This window comes from Sardina pilchardus, chromosome 8 (assembly GCF_963854185.1).
Source record: "Sardina pilchardus chromosome 8, fSarPil1.1, whole genome shotgun sequence".
NCBI classification, from domain to species: domain Eukaryota; kingdom Metazoa; phylum Chordata; class Actinopteri; order Clupeiformes; family Clupeidae; genus Sardina; species Sardina pilchardus.
Window position 1 is genome coordinate 33,496,232 of NC_085001.1, and position 26,031 is coordinate 33,522,262.

Below are 26,031 nucleotides of genomic sequence, written 5' to 3' on the forward strand. Positions count from 1 at the left end.
GTGAATGTGTGCCTAGTGCATCAGAAGTTGCTTTTAAAGTATAGAAACTTACCTTGGAGAACCACTAGCATATACTGTATATGGATTAATATACAAGCAAACCCCTCTTTGACCAGACAGGTCAAATAATATTCCTTTATCAAATAAGGAATTCTAAACATTTTAGTAGTTTTTCCTCACCATTCATATTCCAGCATATCTTAAAGCATTTACAGCAAACAACATTACTAGTATTTCTTCAGTATTTGTTGTTGTTTTGATCCATTCCTTACCTTGTGGGTGAGCACGTGCTGCTTGAGGTGGTGGGACTGCACAAACTCCATGCCACACTCACTGCAGATGTGCGGGCGCACGTCGCTGTGCTTCATCATGTGGTTCTGCAGCTGGCTGGGGTACTGGAAGCTCTTGTGGCACTCGGCGCAGCTGTAGGAGACGGGCCCGCGGTGCCCGCTCAGGTGGCGCTTCAGCTGCGCCAGCGTGGCAAAGTCCAGGCCGCACTCCACGCAGACGTTGTCGCGGCCGCGCTCGTGCTTGGCGCGGTGGGCGCGCAGCTCGCTGGGGTAGGCGAAGCCTCGGCCGCACACGCCGCAGCTGTGGGGCTTGACGGCGCTGTGCTGGAGCATGTGGCGCTTCAGGTGGCTGGTCTGCGTGAACGCCCGCTGGCACACCTGGCACTTGTGCGGCCGCGCGCCCTGGTGCGTGAGCAGGTGCGTGTGCAGGTGGCTCAGCTGCTTGAAGAGCTTGCCGCACAGCGGGCAGCCGTGGGGCTTGATGCCGCGGTGGCCCAGCACGTGCGTCACCAGGTTGTACTTGGACGTGTACGACTTGTCGCACACGCGGCACTGCCAGCGCCGCTGCCCGTCGCCCACCTCCACCAGGTAGCTCTCGTCGATGTGGACGGTGGGACGCTCTGCTGGCGCCAAGCCCCGCCGGCCGCTGGAGCCCTCCTCCCCGCGCTCATACCTGAAGGGTTGGCCGGGGTGGAGCGCACCTGGGGGCAGGTGCATCAGCGGGCCGGGCAGGTAGAAGGGGAAGGGGAGCATGCCAGGGGGCAGAGGGGGCAGGTACGGGGAGGAGAGGGGCGGCCTGGTCAGGAGCAGCGGAGAGGAGGGCCACAGAGGCATGGGCTTCACCATCTCCTGCTTCACCTGCACAGGTGCGTCGTACCTGGCCAGGGCGCGCTGCAGGTGCAGCCGGCTCAGGTCCACCATCTCCAGGGGCAGTGAGGGGGGGGAGCGGGGGGACAGCAGCGAGGGCAGGGTCAGGGCGCGGGACAGGTGGGACAGGTCAATGGTCTTGGGGCTGCTGGCCTCCCGCTTGTTGCCAGGCACCTCGGCAGGAGGGGAGGAGCTCCGTCGGTCCATTCTGACAGGCAATGGGGCCTTCTGCTCGGTGAAGCTGATCTAGTTCTGTGAGTTTGCACAAAGTAGTTTGCAAAACAGAGTTCAGTTCATCACTTTCAGGGTAAGACTGTGGTCTATCATCCATCACCTGCCTGCACATACAGTAGACCAGAATTACAACATTAGTACACAATCACAGTGAGATACAGTATTTCAATGATATCAATGAAGCTAATTTGCTATAATTATTCATATTCAGAAATGTTGTGGTGGTGCTTGGTTGTATCAGGTACAGTAGGCTATATTTCTATATTACTATATTATTTACTTATTCACACTAGCTAGCAATCATATTAGCGCTTCATTCTTTAGGACAGCAGTGATGATGAAGGGCTTAAGGTTATTCACATTTGAAAAGTAACAAACAAATACAGAAGTCACTCAGACATACACGCACGCGCACACGCACACACACACACACACACACACACACACACACACACACACACACACACACACACACACACACACACACACACACACTCATATCCTTTTCCAGCCCTCATCCTCTGCAACTCTTTTGCGCACCCACTTTCCTCTCAGTTCTCCTTGCACCCAAACCAGGTATCAAATCCTCCTGCAAAAGGAAGTGCAGTCCACGCCAACAGACTCACCTTTCACTCCCTCTCACTTTTCGCTTCTCCATACATCCTGCCTGACTTTGACGAGAGGATTTGCACTTCTCTTTTTCTCTTTTTCTTTTCAACGCTCACTGCAATGACTCTAACCGTGACAGTCCCACACAGATGTATGTGTATTTATGAGAAGAAATGAGGAAGGACAGCTACATGGGAACTGATGCACTTCTGTCCACAAAATGTGTTTGGAGACGTGAGTCCGTTGTACTAGCACTACATGAGATAACTATTGCACCCGCTTATCAGATGCTACCTATTATACTGATCTAATTAGCACTACAAATATACTTATATACTTATAAATATAGCTTATACAGTATATACTGCACTCTCAGAAATGGAAGTACCAGTGTGTACCTAAAACGGTACAAATGCTTGTCGCTGGGGCAGTACCCTTTTGAAGTACAATAATGTACCCCTAATGCAGGTACCGTTTGGTACCCTAGCCATTTGTACCCATCAAGGTACACTTGTGTACCTGCAATGACCGAAATGTACCTGTGTATATCATTACAGCATAGCAGCCTTAAAAGGTACTAATCTGTACTTTAAGGGTACAACCCCAGTGAAAATTTAAGGTGGTATAATTGAAATGTATTCACACAACCAATAAGTAAATTAAAATGTTTATTCTGAGAGAAAAATCACTTTGTGATATTACACACAATACTCCACATGAATACAGGTACATAAAAGTTAACACATTCATATCAAAACATCAAAGTATCTTACATTAATCAATATGCATATTAACGTAAAACATGTTGTAACTCTTTATGTAAGTGTAAATATAAAACAGTTTGATCTCCAATATTTTGCTTCCACATTGTGTTTATATGCAGAGGGAAAAAAATGATTAACTTGCACCATAGGTGATCAACATTAATAACCTTGATCTATATTATACCAATATTTGAGTTAAAAAAACCTTGCATGCTTTTAAGTTCATGTTAATACTAACATATGAGATGAAAATGTAGTATCTGCTTACCGTCACCATTACAAATGCATTAAAATGTTACAAGAGAAAAGCTCCCAGCACTATCGCATCTTGTGCTTGTCACTTAAGGTTTTTACAAAACTAACATTGTCCTTGCAGTAACTTTGCAGTTGCTATAATCTTAGAATTCTCATGTTTGGATTCACAGTGCATACACTAGTTGAGTAAAAGATACGCGTCTTGAAGTGTGATACAATGAGTCACAATGACATCATTGAGTAGTATCTCAGAAAACAATGTGAAAGCCTAAGCAAATATTAGCAAGCCCATAAACATATACAATATAAACACACTCCAATCCTTCCATTTGGGTAGGATGAGGCGTGCCATTAAAAAGCCAAGAGTCTCAAAAGGCACTAAAGTTCAATATCAAAAACTGGCAGAAATCCAACAAATTCTTCAGGAGGACTTCGACTGGAACCTTACTTGATCTACAGGACGTTGACATATTTTCAAGCAGTGGTATCACCAATGACAGCAGGGGTTGTACGTCTGTTGGAAGCAAAATGTAAACACAAACCTCAGAATTAGATATTTTCAACCACACAAATAAATAGCCTCTGACAGATTGTGTAAAATACACATGTATGCAACTACAGTATGTCAATCCACTCACCTGGCATAGATCATTGCTAAGTCATTGCAAGTTCCGTGGACTGTCTGACTCTCCCAAAACTTCTCCATACATCCTTTTCACCTTATATTCATAAAGCTGCCCGCTCCGCTATGCGTTTGAGAGAGAAATGGCATATGCAATACATTAATATAAATTAAAAAAAATGACACAATGAAACAGCACAAGATGACCCTAAGCAATAATTTCTCCTGGACAAACTAAACAATCTAAAAATTGTCTGTATTATTTTCATTTCTATGTGTATTTAACATCAATAAGAAAAATACTATCAATACACTAAGACAAACGACCAAGTTGTGTTACTTACGTAGCCATTCCTTCAGTAAAAGCAGAGCCATAGTTTTCTCTATCACTCTGAGTAGAGGTACTTCCACACGCCAACATTCTGCCTTGGTGGTTATCTGTGTGAGGGATTAACGTTAGCAGCTAGCAGCTAGCAGAACGTTTCATAAGGTTCATATGGTTCATAAGGTTAGGTTACTAGCGAGTGCTAATGTTAGCCTTTAAGCCAATTTGACTCAACAGTATTCACTAACTTCACATTAAAATGGGAAACAGTGATAAAACACACACAAAATACCTTTCCTTAACATCTGTCATGACAGTCATGCATTACCGAAGGCGTTTGAACACCGTTTAAAAATATTCATAGCTAACATAGGCTACGTTGCTAGCGAATGCTAATGTCAGCCTATTATGCCAACAATTTGACTCAGTTAACAGTATTCAATATTTACAAACCCGAATTTCGATAAATTGCAACTATACCTTACCTCATGCATTACTGAAGGCGTTTGAACACCGTTTCAAAATATCTGAATATAGCTAACATGACATGGGCTACGTAGCTAGCGAATGCTAATATGTTAGCCTTTAAGCGAACAATTTGATTCCGTTAACAGTATTCAACATTTACAAACTGAATTTCGATAAATTGCAACTACATCTTACCTCTGAATAGTGTTGCCTCCTGTTCCATAAAGATTATGCCAGCACCACAGCACGTTTCCCCACACCAAGCTCCTCTGCTGAAAACTGCTCCTCCATTACTTTGAGTGAGACGAAAAAATAACGGTTGCTCCCGAATCTTCTCCCCTATCAACTTCTGAGTGACAGTCCATGGGCTTTTTGTACCCATAGGTACAATATGGTCCCTTGGTGAAAAGGTACATTATTTATGTACCCGAAATGGTACCTATTAGTACCAATACAAGGTACAGGGTCAAAATTGTACTTGAAAGAACGAAAATGTACCCCAACAGTACCCCTATTTTTGAGAGTGTGTATACATTATACATTGTTGCTGTTTTCTCATTTACGTCCACATTTACCACAAACAAAAGAAATGACAAACAAAAAGATGGTTTCATGAGAGGCATCTGATAGAGATGTCTACTGTACATTTGTATGACAGTTACCCTGGCAAACACTATTATTATACACACTTCGGTTTTAGCCATACCGTGGTCAGTTTAGAAAATAATGCAAGAATTGTTGTGTTGACTATTGCAATCTTGAATTTTTTTGCAAAATAATGAAACAATCTGAAGGAATATAGAAAGTGAAAGGTATAGAAAGTCTTCACATCAACAAATAAAGAAAGGCTTAAGCAGAACCAAAACTCCGTTCAAAACCAGCTAACAATCCCAAACACATTTAAGTCTCGACAAGAACAACTTGCAGTAGGACATCACAGCACATCTTTCTTGATAATCTCTGCACATCAGAACCACGCGTGCTCTGCAGATGTTGCTATGCAGTGTGTATGTTCAGCCCTGCCCTCAGCCCTGACTCAGGCACCCAGATGGACCAGTAGGTCAGCCCTGTCCCCTCTCTCCAGCGCCTAGATCACCCAGCACAGCAGCACAGCAGCACAGCGCTCTCTACACTCACTAGCCAACGCAGCAGTGGCCGCTAGTGCAACAGAGCCCTGCACACACCCCTCTGTAAATGACTCAGTATGTGTGTGAGTGTATGTGTGTGTGTGTGTGTGTGTGTGTGTGTGTGTGAGCGTAGTGCACGGTCTGCAGTGCCTACCTTGTCCAGTCCCTGTCCTGATGGACAATGAGCCCTTTCTCTTCCAGCATGTGAAGAGACTTAAGAAAGAGAACAGGAACAATCACTTTGTTCTCATTTTTCAGATGAGTACCTTCGGAGAGCAGGAAGGAAGGGAGTGGAGGGGAAGTCAACAAGCCCTGGCCTTCCTGCTGAAAAATAAGGAAACACTCGATAGACATCTCCACTTTATGCCCCTGAAGCTGCTCGCACTCGCTCCGTTCCAGCCTCGCACTGACCAGACAGGGCTCGTGCATGCTGTTATTTCTTGTTGAAATGGCCAAAGAGTGATGAATATCTCTCCTGATGGCAGCTCTGGGGAGTCACAGGGAATGATGGGCAGAGTTGGACAGTACAGAAGTTGTCTCTGTCCTGCAAGTTCAGTTTGGAGCTGCAGGTACAGGCAACAGCAGCAAGTCAGTGCTGCACAACATGGCCACTGTGTAGCCCAGTGCTCTGCAGAGCTACAGGGACATGATGGTGATGGTGCATTACAAAGTTGAGGGATGATGACCAACACAATCTGCCGTTTTCAAAAGCTCACTTATCCCATTACCCATGCCACAGACAAGATAGAACACAGCTGCTTTGAACAGATGCTGGAGAAGCCAGTCACAAAATAAACATCATTTAGAAATATAGATAATGTACAAGTATGAGTCATCACGTGCCTATGATCATATATCTTTCCAATTCCATCTGGTTTAGCTGTCAATAAAATATGGTTAGAATCGAATAGAGGAGATTGAGAGGAGGATGAGTACAGCCTTACAGCATATGATACAGGCTGTATGTGTGCATATTTGAAGATTTGACGTTAACTTTCAGAATTACCTCCGCCAAGGGTTTGTTTGTTTGTCTGTTTGCTTGTTTGCTTGTTTGTCTGTTTGTCTGTCCGTTAGTCTGTCTGTCTGTTCGTCTGTTTGTTTGCAAAATAACTCAAAAACATGGATGGATTTCAATGAAATTTTCAGGAAAGGTCTGAAAGGACCCAAGGAAGAAACAATTACAGTTTTTTTCAATCGCTAACAAGCGTTTGTCCATTCAGTTGACACATTTTCAAAACTCTAAACACAGTTAGCACAGCATCGGTCTTTTGTGGCCATACCATTAACACATTTCATGTTGTTTTCACACAGTATGCAGTCAGTGAATACATTTTCACAATGCTTACATTTTCTTTACAGACAAACTATACCTCCCAACAAAATAATGGATCGTTTTTGTATTATTTTCGAATGCTAACACACAACATCCCACAATAGTTAAAACAATATTCCAAACCTTAGATACAGTATAAAAACCTCTGCTTCTGCAATGTTATCAATTCAAAAGCAATATATCTCAGCTGATAATAAACAAACAATCGAATAATTGACACATAGATGATTTATGTTGGGTAAATTAGGCCAACCACAGCTGATTCCAGTCTATCTTAGATTCAGTGGCAGGGGTTATTTCTCTCTATTACATTGACACTTACACAGTAAAAAGAGGAGGTGATGTTTTTGGAAGCAGAAACAGAAAAAGACAAATACTGTAATGTCTGGACGAGGAAGAGTAAGAGTAAGGGGCCCAGGGAGAAGAGCGGGCCCAGGGAGAAGAGCAGGCCCAGTGAGAGATGCAGTGAGAGGTGCAGGAGCACTGAGAGGAGCAGGTGCAGAGATTAGACACAGTAACATTGTGCTTTTTTTGTTCACCCCCTTTTTATCTGGGCTTTTTGCTGTTGTTTTTTGTTCAGAATGCTCTTGTGTTTCATGGATATTTTGTTCACTGCAATGCTGTAAATCTTTTTTCTGTTCTATCATAGTCTACTGTAAACAGCATTTACTGTATACTGCACCTCCTGTAGGCCTAGTGAACAGTAAAAAAGACAAAAAAAAGATTTGCTTTTTACTGGAATGCATTTGAATGTGAACAGTACATCTGGACACACAGTTCCCAACCAAGAAAATTAGTGTAAAAATCCTGGATTGCATGTTTTGCATGCAAATACCTGTAAAACTGAAACATAAAAGTCTATGCAGTTTTTGTAATGTCAACAGTAGCCAGTATTTTGAAACCTAGTGTACTCTGATTGACTGCATGTATCTTGTGAAGTGAAAACAAGCTTCATTCTTTGACAAAATAACTTCATTTTGAGTCAGGTTTCCAGTGTTTTGGTAAAGTTAGTGTGTGCAGAGATATGACGAGTTACTGTATATGTAACAAAATGTGGTGTAACAACATGGAATGTGCTTTTGAGAGGAAAATTATCCATTTGGCCAATTGTGTTTTGTAGGTGAGAGTCTGTGTTTAGAGTTTTGAAAATGTGTCAAATGAATGGACAAACGCTTGTTAGCGATTGAAAAAAACTGTAAATCTTGGGAGTCACCGAATCAGCGCCTGGATTCAAGAGGCGGTTATGTTTTCGCTTGGCGGTGGTCTGCGCTCGCAGAGTGCTTTTATAGTTGATTTTGAGCTATCAAATAAGATTATGTATATAAATTGAGAAATTAAATTAAATAATGAATGACATGGACTGTGTGTGTGTGTGTGTGTGTGTGTGTGTGTGTGTGTGTGTGTGTGTGTGTGTGTGTGTGTGTGTGTGTGTGTGTGTGTGTGTGTGTGTGAGTGTGTGATTGAGTGAGTGAGTGAGTGAGTGAGTGAGTGAGTGAGTGAGTGAGTGAGTGAATGTGTGAGTGAGTGTATGTGTGTGTGTGGATGGTGAATGTACCCTACTCAATAGATTACACTGGGTATTTTTTTTTCTTATGTACTGAGGCAGAATGTGACATGTTTTCTACACCATTTCCTACTGTCAGGTTTTACTGTTTATCAGTGCTTTACCACATGCCAGTTACAATGTGTGATATCATCGGCTAAGACTAAGCACTGGGTTTATTTTGGCATTTAACAGCCACTGGCACTTCAACTCTCCTCACTATCATGGAGCTTTTAATGGGGTCAGAGGTTAAAGTGCAGTGACCCGTCCTGGACTCTTATCAGGATTCAATGTCTCCGGGAGATGAACTTCAGTTGACACGACTCCACAACACCCCCTCCTGAACCATGCAAAATGTGTGTGTACGCATCCAAGTGTGTTGCTGTGTGTGTGTGTGTGTGTGTATATATATATATATGTGTGTGTGTGTGTGTGTGTGTGTGTGCAGTTACAGAGGGGGAGGGTGTAGAATGAAAGTGGCTCAGGTGTTAACAAAGACTTCAAAACCTCAGCTGTCCCCATCTCTAACACAGCAGATCCCATATGCTGGTAGTGTCTTCAGAAGAAAAAATGGGCTGTGCTTTGATGCAACATCAACAATTTGACGTAAATTATTTTTAGAGTCACTACTGTACTTAATGTTTCACACCTAAACCTAACCTAAAGGTTTAATATCCCTATGGAAATAATTTTTAGCATACATAAATGCAAACTCCTAATATCATGTCCATGTTTTGCCCAGCTCTCTCACAGCAGTGTTGCTACTTTCCACTATTTTCCACTAAGAGAGATGATGATTACTGTATATAGCTATACCTTGTCTTTAGGACTGAGATGCGTGCTGCCTTTCTGCTGTATCCCCAATTGCCCTGTAGGGGGCATAATGACCTTACAAGAGAGTAGGGACTGCTTGTGAAACTGAGGTTCGTTTCAAAGAGGAGTATGCTAACTGTTGCAACCTTGGTGTCATAGGCCTACTGTATGAAAGGGCCAATCAAAAGTTGAATTGCTGATGTACATCAACACATCAACACATCCATGCACTGATCAGTGTTCAATCACTCTATTGCTGGGGACAACACTTACAGTACTACAAGTATTCATCCAGATCCACATGTCAACATTAAGGCTTTTAGCCTTCACTAAAAAATACCTGAACATTTGGCTTTTTGTAGAATCCTGAGTAATTCATCTCACTATCTGGAGTTAAGCATACTGTAGCCACATACTGTACCAGTTAACGTATCTGTGCTTGTATCAAAGGTCTTCACTAAGCTGATCGACAACTTCTATGTAATAAGAATCCACATCTGATAAGAGTTATTTCACAAACCGCTGTTAAGGGCCTCCCATTGAAACAGCAGAATATAATCTCTTCTGGAAATGCTGTGAAGAACTATTTGTTTATATTAACTGTTCTATTAGGCCTACTTGCAACCTACGCATTACAGCCATATTGGCCTTCATCAGGGCATGATCAGATGCCCTGATGAAGGCCAATATGGCCGTAACGCGTAGGCCCATGTGCTTTTAAATACCCTTGCCATGAATCATTAAAGGCTTTTTATAGTGTGTGTCTCTGTTAACCATTTTTTCCTTTGGATACTGTATGTCCCTTCTTCCTCCTGCCATTCTTCAGAGGCTCTCCTTGTGGTCATCTACTAGACCTGACCTGTGACTCAGTTTAGGGTTTCCAGATGACCTGATTGAGAAGGGCAAAGACATCAAGAGTGTCACTGAGATAGAGCAGAATGGAGACCACTTCACAGAGAAAGTGACCACTTGCTCCCCTGGTGAACTCGTTTACTGCTGGCCAGGAGAGCGAGATCGAGACCATCAGCGGGGAAAAGGTCAAGGTGTGTCTCTAAACAGGGCGGGGAGGGGAGGGAGGATGTTTTGTCTTCTGTGTAGAACCTGTTTTACGTCATATGCCCTCACACCAGGAGTCTGAGGGACGGCATCTCCTATCTCCTGCTGCTCATTAAAGGACTGATGTTTACTGGCACAGTTTCACAGCGTCAAATGCTCCTGTTTACTGCACTGATGCACATCTGGCTAAACCCCATACATTTTAGGCCCAACCATTTCATGTGTGGGTGTGAGTGCGGTTCACATCAGCTATACAGCCATGCAACATGACAGAGGTGAAGTGTGAGTGCATATGTGTGCCACTGGCTGAAGCATAATGTGTTGTACAGTACATACACCACAGTGGTCTCTGGAAACATGTAATGGTGCCTTATTGGCTCCAGCACCTACATGTTGGAGCTTTGTGCTTTCTCCTGCTTACACTGTGTGTTTGCAAGTCACAAAATCAAAGGGATAACACTGGAAAATATTCAATCTACATTTACCCTGTTTCTGTTTCTGTCTTGCAGGCTACCATCATTATGGAGGACAATAAAGTGACAGTGACTTTCCAAGGCATCCAGTCCGTCACAGAGAAAGTTGATAATGATACTATTGTAAATGTGAGTATAGATTCACTTACTGATTTACTGGATCATTAGTCATCTCAGACTGTATGAACTGTGCCTAGAGTAAATATGTCATGCCAGTGATTGGTCATTTCCTTGTGTGGTCTGCACCATCTAGTGCTGAATTGCATTCCTACATCTTGCCACTGAGTGACAGTGTTGTGCTGTTTCAGACCCTAACAGTGGCTGGAGTATCATACAAGAGCAAACGTGTCAAACGCTGACGTCCATTCCGGTTGTTTTGAGATTTTATTAGTTGGAAATCAATTAAAAAAAATCACTACGAATTTGTGACTGTCAAATGTGTACTAGTTTGAAGAATGTGTCTGCAGTGAACAAAGTTACTCTTGCACACCTGACCTACAGAAAATGGAATCATCTACATTTAAAGAGCAAATTTAAATGTCAAAAATCTATATCCTAATAAATAATGTAGCTGCTATAAATGATAGTAGGAGACATCAGAGAAGAAGTCCATGACTTAAGTAGGGTTCAGACCAAAGATTCCCGACGAGCCGCGACGTTCTAAAACCTTGCAACTGCAACTCAACATGTTTAATGCTCTGCGACGGCTTGCGACGGCGTGCAACGTCGTGCAACTTCTAATTCACACCGCTGCAACTCAGTCTCGTCGCGTCGGGAATCTTTGGTATGAATTGGGCTTTACACTTCAGTGACAGAGCCTGTGTTTTCTGTATGTGTGACACAGTGAGTCATTAAGAGCCTCATTGACTCTCCCGGTGATGGAGGACGGTCCATGGGAGCGGGTCAGGATGGCTGCCCCAGTGCTGCTGCCCACATCTGGAGCTCTCTGGTCAGCTGGGGCTCTTCCCCTGCTGGCCTCCTCATTAAACAGGCCACAGCTATAGCAGAGATGGGGATAGCTCTGCCCACTCGTGGTTAATTGGTCTGTCCTGTGTGTTTGAACATGTGTGTGTGTGTGTGTGTGTGTGCGTGTGTGTGTGTGTGTGTGTGTGTGTGTTTGTGTGTGTGTGTGTGTAGGGGTGGGTGGATGGACAGGTGTTCTCATTTCCTGCGGAACAGGTTCTTGATGCCCTCTACCACCGGTTCCGTCTGCATGCTCATGGGCTGGTTCTTGAGTGCGGCCTCACGCATCTGGTGGTACACATACTCGTTCTGGTTGAACATGCGCAGCTCCATCTCCGTCTGCTGCCGCATAGCCTACAGTAGCAACACAGACACAACGTAAATCTACTCTCCAAAACAAAAGTCATCCAACACTCGCATTTTCAATAAAAGATGTTATTGGGACAACACACCATGACAATGCTCAGAGCTCAATGACAAATTAAGATACAAAGGTGTCAAGCAAGCGCTGTTTTGTCCTATGACTGAAGCGTACCTCCAGGTCTTTGGTAATGGGGTGTGTGGGGCCGTGTGTGATCAACAGGATGGAGTAGGCCTTGCAGATCATGCCATGGCCGACCTCAATGAGCCCTGACTGCCAGTGGGTGACCCCTGCCCTCATGGTGGCCATGCCCAGGGCTGCATTGTTTGGGTGGTACAGCTTCCTGTGGAGAAAATAAAAGACTTTTAAAGGGAAATATTTTTGCACAGCCTCATCATAGGATATAACATTAGGGTTACATTGTGTTGACTGCATCAAGCTTATGGAGTCGGGGTGAGTGGATCTATGGAATATAGTCATGCAACTGGATGGCAGGATGGACACATGGAGCTGAACTGAAGGCCCGTGAGTTAGTGCTAGTGTGGAGGGTGGGGCACTCACTGGTATCCCTCCACCATTTTGCGAGCGAAGGTGGCGGCCTCGTAGAAGTACTGCAGGTAGGACAGCACCTCACTGATGGTGCTCCACATCCGCAGCTGGTAGATGTGTGTGTCGCCCAGAACGGGCTCTACCTTCTCCAGACACTCACGGCAAATCTTGACCACCTGACCAGCAGACAACACAGGTAGGGTTGAGGTTGGGTTAAGAACACACAAAGGTAGGGTGAGATAAGGTAAATTGGGACATCAGGTAAAATGGGACAAAGTTGGTTTTAGACCTTTATCTCTTTAAATATTAGCTGCCAATCAGAAAACATGTCATTATATTGTCACTACATATGTCCTTTACCAAATAAAATCATTTTGATTGGTCTAAAGTATCAGAAATGGGAGGTGCCAAGATTAAAAACATCAGTGGACCCAATAATTGCAAGGAAAGCCCCATGGCAAGCCGATTCTGTCTTAATGATCATAAGGATATTGTAGTTGAAACAAAAACAATATTATACAAAATTCTCATGAAATGTATGCTATTTCATGAGAGGTTTAAATTAATATCAAAACTTTTGGGCTATGTCCTTTACTTTTTAAGGAAAATGAATTTTAGTGACTTTGGTGTGCATCAGGCAAATTGGGACAAAAAAATCAGCTAAAATGGGACACTTTTACATTACATTTGCCATTAGCGTTAAGGTGTTAGCATATTAGCCGCATATTAGCCTTTTCACACTCAAAGTAGGCCCATACACTCACACACACTTACACACACTTGCACGCTTGTGCTTGTGCACACACGCACCCACACACACACACATCTGAACACTATCATTAAATGATTAAAAAATACAAATAAACATTGTCATTATTCTACAATTTGTTGCACATTTTTCAATTCTAAACTGACTGTCCCATTTTACCTGACCGAGTGTCCCATTTTACCTGAACACTTTCTTGGTCTGAGGTATGGTGTCTTGTGGTCTTTGAAGGTTAATATCTTTAAAAATATTATATTTGGAAGCATATTTTCTGCACAGAAATGTTGCTAAGACTCATATGAAGTGATAAAAGTCTTCACTTTCACCCTGTTTGGCATTTTAAATAGTTTTATTTGTGATCTACCAAAAAGTGTCCCAATTTACCTTATCTCACCCTACTCTTCTGGTGAACTTTACTTGGATCCATTTTAATCCAACTACATCAATTTATTTTTTGTTAGATTTCATGAGCAACCATGTTTGGAAAAAGTAAACTTAAGTATATGGACACAACACATCTAGTCAACTTTGTATGCTAATTTGACTAACAGTAACACTGAATAACTAATACTGAATATGACCTGATTATTGCCTTTTTTATTTTTACTGCAGTTCCAGAGATGTCCAAGGGACTGAGATGGACGTATTCTGAGATGTCCTTGGATGTGACGCAAAGCATCTAAGTGTTTTTGTGCACCCTAAAGAGCAGGTGTACCTCATGGTAATTGCCATCCACGCGCGCTTTCTCCATCTTCTTCAGCATGTCAAAGCTATACGTTGTCATCTCCTTCACCTGCTCATCAGGGACCTACAGGCACAACCCATACAGCATAGCTGACTTCAGATCAGTTCACAGTCACGTCAACATCAGCCTACATCACACTGTCAGACAATTATCACTGCACAACACTGCCTCACCTATTATGTGGCATACACATCATCATATTTACCCTCTGACCCCATACTACTGTGATGTCTGATCAAACCAAATTAAACTGCCGGAGTCGGAGCAGTGCAAAACCAAGTTATCACTCTAGCAGTTAAATCAGTCATAACAGTAATAAGAGAGTTAAGCAGAAGAGTCAGATATACAGTAATGAGACCAGAACAGTTCCTGTCTAGTATCAGACTGATACATTAGCCATTATTATCTTGGATACCTAATTCCACAATTCCCTTTGTGTAGTTCATATATGTCTGCATTCATGTACAGTCGATGTAAAGCAAACTGTCTTTCAATCTTAGTTACAGCAATCACCACATGTGCAAGCATTGTGTGTGTGTGTGTGCAGAATGAATGTATCTGTATTTGCTATTTTAGTCCACACTATCTTACAGCAACAGCATCACTTCAGCATTACTTCCAAAACAAGCCACTACACCTTGTGCTTTAGGTGTTCTCAGAAGAGCCTGACGGGACTAAAAATAACAGCAGCGACGCTGTCAGAATGCACAAGGCTGGCGACTGTGATAAATGCTGCAGTGTCTCAGGCCGACTGTGCCTCTGCGTCCTCTCTCAGCTTTACGTCTGTCTCCTCTCACCAGCAGGCGCAACACTTCCTCACCCTTGGCTGAGGGATTTGTGCCATTGTATGTGTTTGCTGACAGAAAATATTGTCCTCAGAAGGTTAATATCTTATGTTCAGTTTCCATCATACACACACACACACACGCACACACACACACACACACACACACACACACGCGTGCGCGCACACACACACACACACACACACACACACACACACACACACACACACACACACACACGCGTGCGCGCACACACACACACACACACACACACACACACACACACACGCGTGCGCACACACACACACACACACACACACACGCGCACACACACACACACACACACACACAAAAGCCTGGGATTCCTCCATCATCAGAAGAATCAGCTGTTCCCTGGAGCGAGTGTGGCCCTCTGCTAAAATTAGCGCGGCACAAAGACCCCGGTGCTGACCTCCAGCGCTGCAGATAACAGGGTGCTGACAGCACGCTCTCCTCATTCACCTCAGGCTCTCCTATAGCCCCACCACGGAGCTGGCTCCCAGGGTTTGGGGTGTGTGTGTGTGTGTGTGTGTGTGTGTGTGTGTGTGTGTGTGTGTGGGGGTGTGTGCGTGTATGCATGTGTGTGTGTGCGTGTGTGTCTGTGTCTCTCCTGCTGTGTATGTGTGTGTGTGTGTGTGTGTGTGTGTGTGTGTGTGTGTGACTGTGTCTCTTTGTGTATGTCTGTGACTGTCTCTCTTTCTTTCTCTCTCTCTCTCTCTGTGTGTGTGTGTGTGTGTGTGTGTGTGTGTGTGTGTGTGTGTAGTGTCCTTTTCCATATACACAGTATACAACTCAATCAAAACAATTTCCCAGGAATAAGCAAAAATCCCTATCCCTCTGCAGTATCCTTTAGTATTTTTGCAAGTGATATCAAAAGGTGAAGCTCACACATGAAGCTCACTCTCACCTTGACGTCGTCCACCACCCTGCCTGCCATCTTGAGGTCGTCTTTGGTGTGGTTGGTGCAGTGCTCACACGTACAGTCGAAGAAGTACTGCTCCTTGAGCAGCTGTTTCCGCTCCTGAGACAGGTTCAGGTAGTCCACGTAGGAGATGGTGATCTCATCTCCCGCTTTAACGTTGCCCAGAGCCCTCAGCTCCACTCTACGCACAGAAACACAACTCGCTATGAACACCGCCACAGAAGACAGGGCGGACTGGGTTGGGTATGACTGACCTCAGTTCAGGTGTTAGATGATAGATAAAGAATAGGACTCTTATAGAGAATAAGACTCATTCCTCATCTCTAGATCCAACATGAAAAGCCATGACATCTCACAAATCAATGAATTAGATAGCAATGCATTCCTCTGAACTGAACCCCTGTAATTATATGGGTATTACTGCATTCAACCGTCAGCAACCAGAATTCTCAACAAGCAGAGATTGATGTGATTAGTCTACTTTTAGTTTTTAGTATTCTGTGATTCAACTTATAGTATGAAAAATGCTGTGTGATGTTAATGATATTAAACATAAGGATTTTGTAAATAATTATACCACTTAAAGAACACATCATTACATAAAGTAAAAACTTGTTAAAAGAAAAATGATTTTGTCCATCTTTTTATCATAGATTATCAGACTAGCTTGCCATAGGCACTATTGTCCTAGATAGCACCCAAACTCATTGATTTAATTTCAATGCATTCTTTGAGTACACTGCAACACTGCTTTCAATGCATTCTAACATGCCTGATTCATTTCAGTGAGCACCGCACTGCATGTTTTACAGTATAATTGAAATAGTAACAGTGAGAGAACTCTGTGAAAAGGACAGTCGATTGATTTGGCTTTTCAGAACTCAGTCATTCTCAGCATTGTAAAAAGGACTAAAAGTCAACACATAAAACCTGTGGTGTAAATAACACAATGCTATGGCCTTCATTTCAACCCAACTGTATATTTCACACCCATTTTGCCAGGAACTTGATACACACATGATGAAGTGGAGTGAGTGAGCGAGAAAGACAGAGGGAGAGTAAAGGAGAGAAGGCCAGTCGACAGGCCTTTTTTATTATTCTAATTAAAACTGCCTACGGTACTGAGATGAACATGCAACATTTTGCCACACGCTGCATACTGTCGAAAACAGGACCGTATGAGAACCAAACATGGCAAAATCCATGGAGTCACATGAGGGGATTAGAGTAGGTGAAGAACTTGATGAGCATTTAGGACAGAGAGAGACTTACTAACTAGGCATTAATCAAGTGAGACCCAGACTGTTCCATCACAGCACTACCATACAGCACTTCCTTAGTTCCGCCGTTATATCAGGCTATTGCTACATCCTTGTTTATTTCTGTCAACCAATCAAAGGACTAAGGAAGTCTGTGATTGGTTGAATCAGAGCAGCAGGATGTGTTACACAGAATTGGGAACTGCAGGAGTGTCCAATGGAATCACCTGGGAGATAGCAGTGTAATGGAATGGGCGGGACGTGTGTGCGTTGTGAAAGGGTCCTCCTGAGCCAGTAGTGGGTTAATTGTGCTCGCGTAGGTGATTGTGAGAGAGGGGTGGTAGGACGACGAATGATGGAGACAGAGACAAATGGACAGAGTTTACAAGGAGTGCTCCATGTGAGGAAAAGGACTGCTTGCTCTAGACTGACCCACCTCCTGTAGGAGTGAAACATTTTGTTCACAGCCGACTGACTGAAAAACAAAACAACAGTTGTTTTTTTTCTTTATACAGTTGAAACACACCAGTTTATCTCCCTCAGCTGCGGCTGTCCCAGCACTCCCCCACCTCACCCCACCTCACCCCACCTCACCTCACCCCACCTCACCTCACCCCACCTCACAGCTCTGACTGAGGGACACCAGCATGCTGTGAGAATCCACACTCTTTACAATGAGGGGATATACAATGTCTTGTAATGTGCTAAAAGAGCGAAGACAGACGTTGTTTGTCAACCTGGTTGCTATAGTTTATGGTGACTTTGCCACAACTGACTCTTTTTGCAATGGTTGTTTTTATATTCTTGTGCCCTGGAGCACAGAAAGGTTGTATTTTCATTTTCACTTTGACTGAGAAATGTTAATATTCGAAATGATGCAATAATCCTCCACTAGCAGAGTAACAGCTGAACTAACCAGTGATTGTGGAAAAGAAAGAAACAGATATTTTTGTCATCTGGTCAGCTGTGAAGCAGAGATTATGTCATAAATCCTCAGAAACATCCACAGTGGGGCACTATTTTGATGATAAGTGGGCTAAAACATCATAGGCTTATCAGAGGAGATGGCGCCATCAGTCTTACGTAACATAATGACAGTCAGCATGGGCCATTTATACGACAGCTGCCAGCTGACAGCTGATAGCCTTACCTTAACTAATACAATCTGTTAATTCTGTTTATATTAGCCATTAGAACAGTCTTTTTCATTTTCTACTGTTCAGGTCGACTCAAAACTTTCAACAACTAGTGATTTCCCCCCCACCCCCCCACACCAGACGTTCCACCCACACTATCTGCATACGTCCTTGGAATGCCAGACACAGTTAAGTTCCCAGTGAAGGGTGGTACTCACTTGCCATGGTTGAGGATAACCGTGCAGTTGGGCCAGCAGTCGTGATTGACCAGGCAGAGGTTGGGGAAGAGGCCGACTCCTACTGCTTGCAACCCCCTCTGGTCACTGACGGTGAAGCCATTGCAGTTTATCTTAGATAAGAATAAGAATGAATGTAACACATGACAGATGTTCTCACTATTTCAGTAAAAGGAATTGTCATAATGGGCACAATCTGATTTCTCTTCGTGTTTTTGATACACAAACATGTTTGATGAAAAATACAATATTCATCTATAGTTTTTATATGTTATTTATGGATGTATAGTGAGGGAATGAGCGATAGGAGCACACAGACAGGTGACTGAAGTCTTACCACTCCTAGAATGTGGGAGATGCTGTCCACGTTATGTGGCTTGCTGTTGCGTGGCCAATAGTCCAGGAAGTTGTGAATATCAATCTTGAGCTGCTTGAGGTCGTCCTCAGGCAAGTCTGAGACGTGGTCCTCCAGCTCCTCTATGGTGGTCAGCTGATGGTCAGACACAACGCTTCCCTCCTTATCCAGCCTCCAGAAGATACGGGCAGCAAGCCTGATGCACAACAACACACAATATGGTCCTCAATCTCAAAATTCAATTAAAATAAAAGGTATGTGTACTATGCATGTTGAATATTAATCAGTGATATTTGCATCGTCACTTTTTTACTTTTTGCAAACTTGGACTCTAATCCTGATTGTTAAAAGAAAGGAACAAATAAATGTTGTTCACTTACAACATTATTAAGAACACATTACATTGTTCATGGAAAAAGGCTCCATCTATCTCCGTGTCTGAGTGTGCACAGACCGAATGGAAACGTGTCCTTTGCTCTGTGTTGAGGCCTGCGCAGGCTCCTGCCCTTACCGTATGCTCTCGTTGGGCACCTTGTCGTAGGCCTTGATGGCGGGACACTCCAGCTTGTGCTCGTCCCAGCCTGCTCTCTGGCAGGTGCGGTCGCAGTATTGAGCGAACTTACACGAGCCGCACCGGTGCAGCTTCTGTTGCCGACGGAAGCAGCTGTGACACACATTTGCGGCCATACTGGGTGATGACAAAGACAAAGAGAACACATTAGCGCTCAGGGACAAAGAGGATTGAGACAATGCAAGTTATAGCAATACAGTTTTTTTCAACTGCTTATACACAATGAGTTTTCTGAACATCAACCCACACCAAATCTGCAAAACCATACTAATTCTCAGTGTTAGTGTCAGCGACAATTTTCTAAAACACATCTTGTAAAACAGGGTCTATGAATGCCTTCATGCCCAACTGCGCCCCACATTTTGTGAGAGTAACTGTGGGTTTTGTGTACCATTTTTAAAAATAGAGTTTTGTGTGTGAACAGTTGTAAAAAAAAAAAAAAACCGTCGTAATGGAGTCATAATGATGTCATATCATAATTAAAGTGAAGTTTACTGCAGTACATGCCGACAGTAAACTTAAAGCTTCATTTAAATCCAAAGTATCACTGCTGCACACAGTGATATATTTTCCACTGTATCTAATTTGAGTCACACAGAGCACACAGGCATACAGAGCACCATGCTTTCTATTTTCTCACATCACCTGTACTCAAAGATATAACTTTGTTGTGTTTGTCCAAGTCTTATTTTCTTGGGAAGCTTTAATGACCTCAAGACTGTTTAAGACACCCAACACTCCTATCTTACAGCGACTCTAAATCTGATCACCAATCTCTGGCATCTCTTCTGGCCCTCTGTGTTTATATCTTTCCATTGCTCTCAAAGCCAGGTATGTATTATACTCTGTTATATAACATGCATGATGCCATGTTTATTTAAGGCACTCTAGACATCACGTAGACTCCAACAAAGCAGGCTGGGCCATGCTACTGTATACCATTTGGATTTCACTCTACTGTACTCATAGAAACACAACATGAAACACTTGCCTAATGAGAGATCAAATGAGCTGCATCTTGCAAATCCCAGACACAGGAAATGAACAGTGTTGTGGGAAGAGTTGACCAATTGCTGAGTTTGCTGGACCCAGTGTTAAAACCATTTTAAAACTGGAACAAATGCAAGAACAACTAACGCAGAGCTGTCCAAAATGTGTTGGACATTACTCAAACTGAAATGATCCCAAGTCATAAGCCCTGTTGAATTGCTGTGGTACCTTTAGATCATGTTACATTTCAGAGTGGGATGCCCGAAATCTAGTCGTAGAACAGGGTAAGAGGGTAAAGAACTTGTTCACCATGTGATGCTCAGATAGTGATCTGTCCATTTCACCCATAACTAGTGACCTTCCTGTGGACGCCTGTCATGGACAAGTCTAAACTGATCTGATGTGGTCCAGAGAGGCATTAACGCCATGTCCTCTCCCACACTTTACCAGATCAGCTATCTCTCACTACATTAACAAGCAATTGCTTGGCCTGCAGTGGCCAAGAGACAGCCAAGTGTTCAGATGATACAGCAGGCAAGGACAACTTCAGTTCCAAACCCAATGTCAAAATGAGATTGAAAAATGCTAAACAAAATGTCCCACTCCTTGTGAAAGACAACTGAGGAAAGTTAGCGAAGATGGTGTTTGCTCTAATACTCATTTAAAAGATTTTCACCGATTTTTCATTTCAAAATGCTAATTTCAGCTCCAATGCAGTGCTTTTACCTTAATGGTTTTAAACTTTACACTGACTTAATGTGAAAAATATGAAGAATGAAGTCTCTGACATCGAAAATGTGTGCCCAGAAAGCATTGCACTATGTAACATTCGGGTATATCCTGACCCATGTCATTTTTGACAACCTTTTACCATCTTGGTGCTAAATGCCGTTGAATATTGATGCCAAGGAATATATATATATATATATATATATATATAAAACTCCCATTGTGGTCCTTTAGGACATGATATGAGTGCTTTTTCCTTTTCTGTACTTCACTTGAGCTCACACAGTCCATGCCAACATGCCATGTGTCTCTACGGTGCCTGGCCTTTGTCATACCTGTCAAACACGACGGCTGAAAAGCTGGCCTCTACGAAGAGCACGTCTCCAGCCCATAGTTCCTGTGCGGCCCTGAGGCCTCGGCCCTTTCCAGGTGGGTTAAACACCTCCACGTTGTCCATGATCTCTCCAGTGGTCCAATCTCAGATGTGGACAGAGAACCCCGGCAAAGTGAGTGAGTGAATGAATGAATGAAGAACGAAGCACTTCTTGTGTCCCTCTGGCCAATCCTGTCCTCAGCTCTAAACCCTTGATAGGAGCAACTGTGCATTCCATCACCACTACCACACACTAAAATAGACCCCTCTCTTGAGCTGTACCATTGTGGGCACTCACAGGGGGGTGGGGGAGTTTTGGGGTGATCCCTACTCATGTGAATACAAACTGAGATCACTAATGGGCTCACTTCTACACTGTCACAGGGTTTCCCTAGCCTGCTTACTGTTTTATATTATTTTTTTTACCAAAGCAGGGATATGTTTTGTTTCAAAATTGGAACTTGCCACTTTGGAGCCCTAAAGCTATTTCTGTGTATCAGCTGGACCTGCTCATCAAATGTGAGGGGCGGAGACATCTGACAGCTGTGGCCACCTGGCAACACGTGGGACAGTGCTCAAGTCTTCTGGCACTTTCTCACTGTTCCCCCCTGAACGTCTCCTGCTCATTAATCTATTTGGCAAAGTTTCTGTTTCTAGGTGTTTCTAGGTGTTCCTAGACTGGAGACAGGAGACAAGAGATTGTTGTTGTTTGTTGCTGATCTTTCTTTTTTTTTTCTTTTTTAAATAGTTTGTTGACTTTTTTGTGGGTTGATGATATATTCAGGCATCTGAAGAAATCAGTTTGATTTCAAACAAATCTCATTTGACTCTAAATCGTGTACAACTAGCTTGGATACAAGCTCTCCATACTGAAGAACTGAAACAGCCCTTTAGTCTGATTATCCTACATTTGACCAACACTGTGTTTATGTCACAGGTATTTGTTAATTAGCACTTCCTCTCTTGAAAGACATAAGGCCTACATCAAGTTTTGAAATAATACAAGTCAGTATCTTAAGAGTATGTTACTTTGTTGAATGTAATCCCATATGAGCAGACATGTGTGATCTTACATGTTACAATATGATCACAGTAATACACTGCATACTGAAAATACAGTATATGGCATAGGTGCAATTTGGACACAGCATAGTTACCACCACATCCAAACTGTGAACACGTTCAAACAAAGTATTAGCCTGATTGACATCGACTTGAAAGGCTCTGCGAGACTTTAGTCTGACCAAGAGCCTGTGCTACACGGTTTCTCCAAGCGCTTGGTTGACCCGCCTCCTTTAAGTGCCTCGATTTGCTACTGGTCGATGTCAGAAAGCGGTTTGCCGAGTTTAAACCAATAACAACACTCTTTCCTCTGCCTTGAACCTTGAACACGCCTCTACCCAGAGCCGTTGGAGCTGCTCAAAGTTGATTGGTTCTCGACCAAAGGGGGCAGTTCCGCAGATTTGGGGTATTCAGAAATCCTTCCCGATCAGCAGTTGACCAGACCAGCGACAGCAACGCCGAAGGTGTTACGTCACTGGGAGGGCGTGCTGCCAGGCTAACAAAGTATAGACAGCACAAGACTCAGGTTGAGCTTGGGTCGCTCTTTTACAGTGTGATGACTGTATTACTGTAAGCGTGGTAAGGTCATGAATGGAATGACAACTCAACCAGGCTATCTGTTGCCTGGCATGGCTAGGTGTGCTGTAACCATAGACTGTAAGTTGTTTCAGTGATATTTTTTCTGCTGACCATGAATGAGAATGCAAAATTGAAGACAAAAACATCATGGTTGAACACGATTTCAGAGTGCTGCTATTTCTGACCTCCCACTCAGCATGACCATCTTACTCTTACTATCTCCAGATGTTCACGCCCAGGTCATCTATTAGAACACACCACCTGATAATAACCACCACCACTTACATGAAAGGAGCCCTAAACATTTGTTTTCCTAACCAAGTCATTTAAAGATAATATAATTCTAAACATAATCGAGGACCTGTGTCTTCATGAAACAATCAAGAGGTGTTCACAGAGTTCATTAGAAAAGACAAGGACCTGGGAAAGTCAAATCAGTCTTAAAGGGGACATGTTATGAACATTTCACATTTCCAGTGCTTTGGATCCAAGAACATCAATGTAACACAAGGTAGTCATTTGTTTTTGGCTATCTACTGTAGATCTGGAAACATGTGATTCAGTGAGCCACTCGCTGGCTGAAGGGCCATAAAATCTGTCGGCTTGTTGGATAAGACCACCCCAGATGTACAGTACCTACCTTGACAAAGTCTGTGTTCATGACATAATAAACGGAAGTGCAAAACTTTGCTTTTCCCTATAAGTTCAGAGTCTGTTCTTATCCCCATCCAGCGCCTTAACCAATGCAAAGGCTCTGATCTAAGTTAAGATAGACCGTCAGGCTCCAGACCTCATCTGAGCTCCTCTAACAGGCTTGTCTAAGCCACTCTAACCTCTTGCATGGCAAATCAGCCATATTCTCCCCGCATTCTGCTTTCAGAGAATGTTGTCCTCGTCATAAAAGGGATGTCTCTCCATAGCCTGGGCACTAAGGCTTCCACCCCAGCATGGAGTGCACCTGTGGAATAGCTGAGCTCTTTGGCGGGCCAAACCGGGACCTCGGCCAGGTCCTGTGCATCATCACCGGAGCGTCGCGGGGATACGGACGTATGCTGGCCCTTCAGGTGTCCGGCCTGGTCCGGCCAGGCTCTGCGCTGCTGCTGGTAGCCCGCTCTGAGGAGCCCCTCCAGGAGGTGCAGAAGGAGATAGCGGACTCCGGGGTAGACATGGCGGGGCTGGCTGTGTGCTGCGTGAGGGCCGACCTGAGTACGCAGGAGGGGGTGGACCACACAGTGAGGACGGCAAAAGAGGCTGCACGCTCGGACATCGATCACATGTTGCTGATCAACAATGCTGGTGAGAGAGATGGAACCTGGTTATCACAATATTGAGGCAGCTTCAAGAAGAAAATCTCTTTAAAATATTCTTTAGGAACATGTCATCACGTTTCATTCCACTCAGCGTCAGAGTGATGGCCAGCTCCTCAGCTCCCTGTCTCCTCCTGTTTGCCTCCTGTCTGACGTTTCCTTTTCTCTTCTCCTCCTGTCTGTCTCTCTCTCGCTCTGTCTGTCTCAGGCTCCCTGGGGGACGTCTCCCGTTTCACTCAGAGCTTCACAGACCTCTTGGAGGTGGATAGCTACCTGTCACTCAACGTGAGCTCCGCCCTCGGCCTGACGGCTAGCCTGCTGCAGGCGTTTCCACGGCGCCAGGGCCTGCGGCGGACTGTGGTGAACCTCAGCTCCCTGTGTGCCCAGCGGGCGCTCCCCTCCTGGGTCCTCTACTGCACGGGCAAGGCCGCCCGCGACATGATGTTCCGCGTGCTGGCCGAGGAGGAGCCTGATATGAAGGTGCTGAACTACTCCCCAGGTAAGGAGCCTGATATGAAGGTGTCATATACAGTACAGGTGAATCCTGTATACTAATTCAGTATATTTTCTTAAAATCTTGTACAACATGGATAAAATCTCTCCACACGCAGAAATGGAAATCCAGATGCCAGATTTATCCAGCTATCCTTCCAGTCTTGTAGCCAAGGCATTGATTTTACGTCAAGTTCTTTGAAATAATACAACTCAGTAGCCAAAGAGTATGTCACTTTGTTGAATGTAATTCAATCCAGTATGACATAAACAGACATTCATGTGAATGAAAAATATCAAATATGATTACAGTAACACACTACGCATACACTACACTGCAATATGCATATAGTTCAACTTGAAACCCAAACCCAAACAAGCATGGCCACTCCTCTCAGTGTCCACTCTTGTCTCCCAGGTCCGCTGGACACAGACATGCAGGTCCAGGCACGCTACTGGTCAGGGGACGCGGAGCTGCGGCGCTCCCTCTGCTCCATGTTTAGACGCGGCCAACTGCTGAGCTGCCAGGAGTCCGGCGCCAAGCTCCTGAGGCTGCTGCTGGACGACGACTTCCCCTCTGGAGCACACGTGGACTACTACGAGCTGTGACACCTGCTCTGCATTAGCGTCTTGCTTTTCATACACTACCTTTGGTACAGAGAAAAAAACATTTCCAAGCTTGTACTGCAAGACCGGAGAGTGTTATGATGACTGGATATACTTTCTCAAGAGTTATAGAACTATAGGGCAGTGAGTATTGTGATACTGTATTGCTCATTTTTACCTCAGTTGCAGATGTCTCCCTCCAGATATGTTCATTGTCAGATGAATTAACACAGATCCTCCACTAGAGGGTGGATCATCACTCAGTGTCAGTTGAAGCTATAAGGAGCCAGGATTCAGAGGATCTATGAACGTGTCACATTTAGACTAGCCTAGAACAGTTCCAGAGACATCTGGTGTCGGGATCCAGTGGTTTGCTGGGTTGTAGAGGGGATATGGTTTATATAAGTAGCCTAGCAGATCATTCACA

The 26,031-nt window shown here is 43.9% G+C and overlaps 3 protein-coding genes and 1 pseudogene across 7 annotated transcripts in view; 2 read left to right on the top strand and 2 right to left on the bottom strand.

Moving 5' to 3' along the window:
* Nucleotides 1-5,780, bottom strand: part of znf366 (zinc finger protein 366) — a 9,169-nt gene extending 3,389 nt beyond the window's left edge. Inside the window, exons 1-4 of one of the 4 annotated variants that reach the window (XM_062543697.1) lie at nucleotides 3,986-4,596; nucleotides 3,658-3,765; nucleotides 2,018-3,533; nucleotides 273-1,495 (exon numbers count right to left, since the gene is read on the bottom strand). In XM_062543697.1, coding sequence (XP_062399681.1) covers nucleotides 273-1,364 — 1,092 coding nt within the window. In that variant the 5' untranslated portion in view covers nucleotides 1,365-1,495; nucleotides 2,018-3,533; nucleotides 3,658-3,765; nucleotides 3,986-4,596. Of the gene's footprint in view, nucleotides 1-272; nucleotides 1,496-2,017; nucleotides 3,534-3,657; nucleotides 3,766-3,985; nucleotides 4,597-5,715 lie in introns of those variants that run through there. The other 3 variants (XM_062543693.1, XM_062543696.1, XM_062543694.1) reach the window with 3 other exon arrangements.
* On the top strand, nucleotides 4,867-11,138 carry LOC134089757 (fatty acid-binding protein, liver-type-like; annotated as a pseudogene).
* Nucleotides 11,139-11,144: 6 nt separating this feature from the next.
* smyd1b (SET and MYND domain containing 1b) lies at nucleotides 11,145-21,772 on the bottom strand. Of its 2 annotated transcripts, XM_062544122.1 has the most exons (10): nucleotides 21,521-21,772; nucleotides 19,407-19,583; nucleotides 18,878-19,091; nucleotides 18,523-18,653; nucleotides 17,605-17,643; nucleotides 15,895-16,090; nucleotides 14,134-14,226; nucleotides 12,665-12,828; nucleotides 12,278-12,446; nucleotides 11,145-12,096 (listed from the first exon to the last, which is right to left on the bottom strand). In XM_062544122.1, exons 1-10 carry the CDS (start codon nucleotides 21,640-21,642, stop codon nucleotides 11,941-11,943), a joined length of 1,461 nt encoding a protein of 486 aa, XP_062400106.1. In that variant the 5' UTR covers nucleotides 21,643-21,772; the 3' UTR covers nucleotides 11,145-11,940. The 2 variants fall into 2 exon arrangements, with proteins under 2 accessions (XP_062400106.1, XP_062400108.1); XM_062544124.1 differs by lacking the exon at nucleotides 17,605-17,643.
* A 2,374-nt stretch (nucleotides 21,773-24,146) lies between these two features.
* On the top strand, nucleotides 24,147-25,607 carry sprb (sepiapterin reductase b). Its single transcript, XM_062544198.1, has 3 exons — nucleotides 24,147-24,495; nucleotides 24,715-25,005; nucleotides 25,417-25,607. Exons 1-3 carry the CDS (start codon nucleotides 24,147-24,149, stop codon nucleotides 25,605-25,607), a joined length of 831 nt encoding a protein of 276 aa, XP_062400182.1.
* The last annotated feature ends 424 nt before the right edge of the window (nucleotides 25,608-26,031 follow it).